Source organism: Anarrhichthys ocellatus, unplaced genomic scaffold, assembly GCF_004355925.1.
Source record: "Anarrhichthys ocellatus isolate YVR2014 unplaced genomic scaffold, GSC_Weel_1.0 scaffold84, whole genome shotgun sequence".
NCBI lineage: Eukaryota > Metazoa > Chordata > Actinopteri > Perciformes > Anarhichadidae > Anarrhichthys > Anarrhichthys ocellatus.
Genome location: NW_022280114.1, coordinates 1,346,901 through 1,353,099, shown reverse-complemented (window position 1 = coordinate 1,353,099; position 6,199 = coordinate 1,346,901). Strand labels below are relative to the sequence as shown.

The 6,199-nt window shown below is 41.7% G+C and overlaps 1 protein-coding gene across 6 annotated transcripts in view; it reads left to right on the top strand.

Annotated features, from left to right (window-relative positions):
• hivep1 (HIVEP zinc finger 1) overlaps positions 1-6,199 on the top strand; it is a 59,572-nt gene that overhangs the window by 19,886 nt on the left and 33,487 nt on the right. Inside the window, exon 1 of one of the 6 annotated variants that reach the window (XM_031874814.1) lies at positions 32-2,685. The exons of 4 other annotated variants lie outside the window; for them this stretch is intronic. In XM_031874814.1, coding sequence (XP_031730674.1) covers positions 2,619-2,685 — 67 coding nt within the window. In that variant the 5' untranslated portion in view covers positions 32-2,618. Of the gene's footprint in view, positions 1-31; positions 2,686-6,199 lie in introns of those variants that run through there. One more of the 6 variants, XM_031874819.1, reaches the window with a different exon arrangement.

Here is a 6,199-nt window from a genome sequence, read left to right as displayed (position 1 = left end):
ATTTAAATTGCTCCTGCCCCTCCCTCCCTTGTAAGCACACTTGACTCCGGGAGGGAGAACCAGCAGCTACTCTTTCTGAGAAAGTGTCCACTTTGGTTGGCTCGACTTCTCCCTGCTAACAGGTACTGTGTGCTGTGTGCTGCCTGAGCTCGCGGAGTTTGTTCTTGTTTGCTCAGTCACATTGTGTGACGACATCTCTTCCTTTTCTCTTTCTCTCATGTCATTTTACATCGTTTCAGTTCTCCTCCTTTCTTCTGTATGTTCCCTTCCTGCCTCGCTGTTTGTGGTTTGTTGTTTTTATGAGATGTTGACCCTGCTGCGATGGGATGAATTGTATTTAAATTGATCAGAATTTTTCACTTATTTTGCAGGGTTTTCATCATTGATTCATCTGAGAATTTGTTTTCTCGATTGATAGAAATGAGGGTCTTCAAAGTCAGAAGTTGTACAGTTTAAGGCGACTTCTTCAGATTGCTTTTTTTTTTATTGTGTCCAACAACAGTTTTGCTTGCGCAAGACAATATAAAAAGATAGGCTCCATATAAATATATATTCAGTTTACTATAATGTAAGACAAGGAACATGCAGAAAATCCTCACATTTGAGAAGCTGGAACCATGAAATGTCAAAGGCATATTAAAATAGTCGACTGATCAATTAACCAACTAACTGTGTCAGCTGTTCTTATTTTACAGTTCATTTCAACAGAAAATAATCTGAATGTAACCAAGAACACAAGTTCCTCAAGCGTTTTTGTTTTTTTGTCAAATCTGAGTATTGCATTCCACACCGGCCCAAAACATTTCCCGCTGCTCGTCTTTCTCATTGACATCTGCTCTGAGATGTGTGACGTACGTCGGTCGGAAGGGCTCCTACCCCCCCACCCGTCGGACAACACGAGGACGGGATAAGCCTGTGGATGAGCTGCCGGTGTTACGCAACCGGTGTCTCGGCCCGGAGATAGAGCAGAGCTGAACTTAAGACACTTCTGACTTGTTCCTCAACGCACCATGGGACCACCAGACTCACTCCGCTTCATGTATAGATGGAGCTATCACAGAGGAGCAGCACGCTGAGGTCAGTTATGAGTGCCGTTACGTGAACGCATCCTGACGGAGTTCGTTCATTTGCAAACATCCTTTTGTTAATTTGCTTTCCTATTAAATTCCGCCGTAATTCCATTAGGCTCTTTTAAATGCGTCATCTCATTAGCTCTCCTGGAAACGTCCCCCCAGTCTGCAGTGGCCTCCGTTAATCCTCCAGTGGTGCAGGATTTATTGTTTGTCACATTTACTTATTAAGTTTTCTTTTTTTTTTTTTTATGGATAGTTTCAATTTGCATAAAAAAAACGCCGAAAATGAGGAAAAATATCTAGTTTTTAGCTCGGCTGAGGTGGAAAAGTTGATCTATCGATTAAAAACATAGGTGAAATGTGAACAGGCATTTTGACGTCCATGATGTAGGTGACTTAAACATCCAGTGACGAGACAAAATCATCACATCTGTGTGGCGCAATAAGGAGACCGCAATGTTCCTCAAAGTAGTACATGAAACAAAGGCCAAATTTCCATCCCGTCTTTTAATTCTAGCAGCATCCTCTTCTACTTCTCTGATAGTTTAATGGCAGGTGACCTAAGAATTAGAGTCACCAGCTGTTTATCTAGATGAACCAACTCTCAATATTGACATAACCAGCAATCGTAGATGGAAATGAGCATATATTGTCATTTTGGTGTTGTAGATTTTCTGGAAATTGGTTTGGAAACTTGATTATTATCTTGGAGAGAAACGATAATGTTTACGATAATGTTTTGACTATTAATTAGTCATCTTGTCATGGTTCCAGCACCTTAAGCGTGAGACTTAGCGTCTTCTATTTGTCTTACTTTAGTTTGATAAACTGAATATCTTTGGTCAAACAAAACAAGCCATGAAAGAGGTTATCTTGGGCTCTTCTGATAGGAAGTTGTGATGTGGGTTTTTATTGGCAAAATGTTTATTCAATGATGAAAATGACAGTTAGTTGCAGCTCCAATTAGGGCAGGCATTGGTATTTTTGTGCTCGTATAGATGTGAACATGTGAGTGGAGCAGTTTGGTTGTATAAGACGCAGACATGTTGTTGGTTTCCTCGTCCTGGTTCTGTTTTTAAACTCTGATGTGATCGTATCGGAGGAGAGGGAGTGGGCAGCAGAGGCAGGAAAGAGACTGTGAGGGAGAACATTTGAAAATTGGGGGATGAGGTTGATGATGATGGGAAGAGGCAGAAGGGAGGGAGGAGAACAGGAAGACAAGGTGGGGAAATTGGGGATTTGGAGGAGGAGGAGGAGGAGCATAAAGAGACAGCGAGGGAACGCCATGTCTCTCGAGCTGTGTGTGGTTATGTAATGTTACCTCCTGCCTACTGCTGATGGCGGAGGAAAGCACAGAGTAACAGCAGTGAATGGCGTGGAGGTGGGTGGCAACAACAACACCACAGAGGAAGACGCTGCGGCAGTATCCATCGGAACCGTATCAAAGGTCAAAAGCTGCTTTTACGTTTCTGTAATTCAGAATGTTTGTGGTTCGACAGACAGTCGAAACCTGCTTTTCTTTGATTCAAATGTGGTAGTAAGTCAATGGATTTGGGGTTTTTGGAATGGAGATTGGACAAAGCAAGTCATCTGGATACATCAATTCTGCAAGGTATTTTTCACTGACACTCTATTGACCAAACAATGAATTGATTAAGTGAGACAAGGAACATAATTGTTAGTTGCAGCCCTAATATGTAATATGGACGACAGTAACGGTAACTGTAAGATGATAACAGTCAATTGGCTCACGTACAGTTTTTGGACCACGCTCAGGCTCGTTTCTGTGAAAAGCAATATTGCTAGGTGATGGTTTTCTGTAAAGAAAATTATATTTTGATTGTTTTTTCCCAGGTTGAATCCCTCAAAAGGTACATTTTCTGACTCTCAACGCTTCGCTGGCTGACATACACAAGGCTGTCGGTTATGGCCACTGTTGAAACATGTCCCTCTGTGTTTACATGCGGTACCAGTCATGCATATACGAGAGCGTGTATGTGCTAAATGAGCTATAAAAGCAGATGGTTGTGTGGCGGCATCCACAGAGAGAGAAACCAGAGAGAGCCTCAGAGCAGCTACAGGAGAGCCCTGTGGGAGTCTGCAGAGACAGCCACCGGTCTCTGCAGACAAGCCAACTGCACACTGTTACAACGCACTGTAACTGCACACTGTAACAACACACTGTAACTGCACACTGTAACAACACTGTAAGACAGAAACACCCAGCAACAAAACACTGTTCACAATGTATGGCAGAAATACACTGCAACAACACGCTGCAACAACACGCTGTAATAACATGCTGTAACAACACACTGTAACAACACTGTTTGGCAGAAACACACTGTAGCAACATACTGTAATAACACTGTATAGTAGAAACACACAGTAACAACACACTGTAATAACACTGTATAGTAGAAACACACAGTAACAACACACTGTATAGTAGAAACACACAGTAACAACACAATGTAATAACACTGTATGGCAGAACCATAATGCACCACACTGTAAAATGATTAATCGACTATCAAAGTAGCTGCTTCTTGACTAATGAATTCATGATTTCAGCTCTAAACCGGCTGAACAGCTGAAATAAGAATTATGTCTTCATTCCACAATTAAGACAAGAACGAAAAAGGACATTTGTTTGAATTAAATCAAAATGGAATTCATGCTGGCAACGTGTCTCACATGTTTCCATGAACAACACTTCACTTAGACTTACATCACAACAGCCTTCATTAACATCTCAGCTCCTCCCTTAAGGAGTGAGCAGTGGGAGGCAGCGGATGGGGAGGCTGACGGCTGTTTTGCAGTTGAAACAGCAGAAAGGAGGAGGGAGACGGAAGAGGGTAGGTGAGAGGCAGCCAAGACACAGAAGCTGATCCTGAGCAGGATACCACTGCTGTTTTATAACATGATCAATGACCTCACGTACCGTTTAGATCCTTATTTCCTGTACAGGCCCACTGCCTTTTGTTACACCCGCTGCCTCTTGCTGCGCTCAGCCTCATAAGCTCCAGATCTGATTAAGAGTCGTCTCTTTTCCTAGAAGGCTTGGCGGCTGCAATAGTGTCTCCTCCCGTAGCGAGGACGGCGCTGTGATTAGATTCAGAGATTCGAGAGCAACATCTGTCAACCGGATGAAACTTATTGGCCAGATATGTGTGAGATTCCTCTGATTGGACTCACGGTTGCGTCAATGCCTGTGAGCTATAAATGTGTCTCTGATGGTAAGTGGTCGTGTTCAGGCTTCTCTGGAACGTTAGCAGCTGTGGAACAAGTATTCATATCAGTTACAATGTAGGCTGCTTATGAAACTTAAGTATCGGTACACCTGGGACTGATATATTCTTATATATATGACATTATTAGACTTTATACTGACAGCATTTTACTGTTGCTGCTGTTTCTTTGTGAAATCCTTATTTGAAAAGTAACCATTTACTTTCAATTAACTTTCCAATGTACGATTTAAATGTAGTGGAGTAGAAGTTTAACGTAGCATGGAATAGAAATAATCAAAGTGCAAGCATCTCAAACACGCTGGTTTTAGACTGCAGTTTGACTTGTTGCTTCTGATAAAAGTTGAAGTATTTGTGCCCAAAAATCAGCTCATTCCGTATGAACGAAGGGACATGTGACTGTGGCCTTTCTGAGCGCGTTCCTCTTTGACATGAAGCCCAGTGAAAAGAAGGTTATGATGGGAGCTTTCTCAATAGTGTCTAATTCTGCGATTGGGCTTTGTTATTCACCCCCCCCCCCTGTGGTTGTGGATTGGTGTGTTTGGTATTCAGGGTGTGAAGGGGTCAGCGTGGGCGTCTGGTTGTATGCGGAGACATTTTTTAGCAACAGAAGACTGACTGACTGACTGTGTGTTCGTGTGCGTTTGCGGACATCTTTAACCCAATGAACATCCAGCACGCACAGAGTATTAGAGGTTACTAGCTGGATTATTTAATTTAGGCTCTGTTGCATTATCACCAGCTCAGCTGTCATTAACTCAGATTGTTCCCAAAGGGAGGAGGCGGTGCATCCTAACCCTCTCCCCCCGCACCGACATAAACACTTACATGGGCAGCGTTTGCTCAGTGATCCCTCCTTAGGTCATTTTTAAGAACAGTAGAGGCCGTTTCAGTGACTCGGTGCTTATTTTTTGCCAACACCAGCTCTGTGCCGTCGCTTTGGCCGGTGTAATTACAGAGCGCGATGTTGATTCTGGAGTCTTTGCCTGTGAAGTATTTACCGTCTGTACCCCGGCAATGACACTGCAGAAACTGCTTGGTCACACTGTTTGTTGTCCCTGGCCATGTGTAAATATTCATCAGATTTTCTGAACCTCTTTTGCGGCCAAACTGTAAAACCCTCAGAATTCCCCGTAATGACTAATCCAAAAACAAGCAGAGGGAGCTTCCTTTTTTTCTCCCTCCAGTGCAGTGAGGTTAAACGTACAGATGAGCTTCACTCAGAGAGATGCTTATGTCATCTATCTACCCCCCCCCCCCCCCAAGCTTCAACCGAGTAGCTAAATTTATTGTTGACTTTTAAAAATTCTGCAGTTTTCACGGTCACCAGACTGTTGATTTTTCTCCCACACGCTTGCATAGCTTTCTTCTTTGGAGTTATAAAGAAGAACAATATTGCTCCGGGGTGTCTCCGTTTTCCGCGGATTTCCTCAGTTGAGATAAAGAACACAAGTAGTTTGCTGCTTTTAAGGCCCGACGTGGGAAACTCTATAGGACGTCCAGTGTGTTTTACACAACCACAAACTTAAAGTCCCCCTTCAGTCAAAAATGTATTTTGCTTGCTTATGTATATGTATGTTTATATATATGTATGTATGTATGTATGTATGTATGTGTATATATGTGTATATATATATGTGTATATGTGTGTGTATATATATGTGTATATATGTGTGTGTAGATATATGTGTATGTGTATGTATGTATATATATGTGTATGTATGTGTATATATATGTATATATATGTGTATATATACGTATATATGTGTATATATATACGTATATATGTGTATATATATATGTATATATACGTATATATATGTGTATATATATATGTGTATATATATATGTATATATGTGTATATATATATGTAT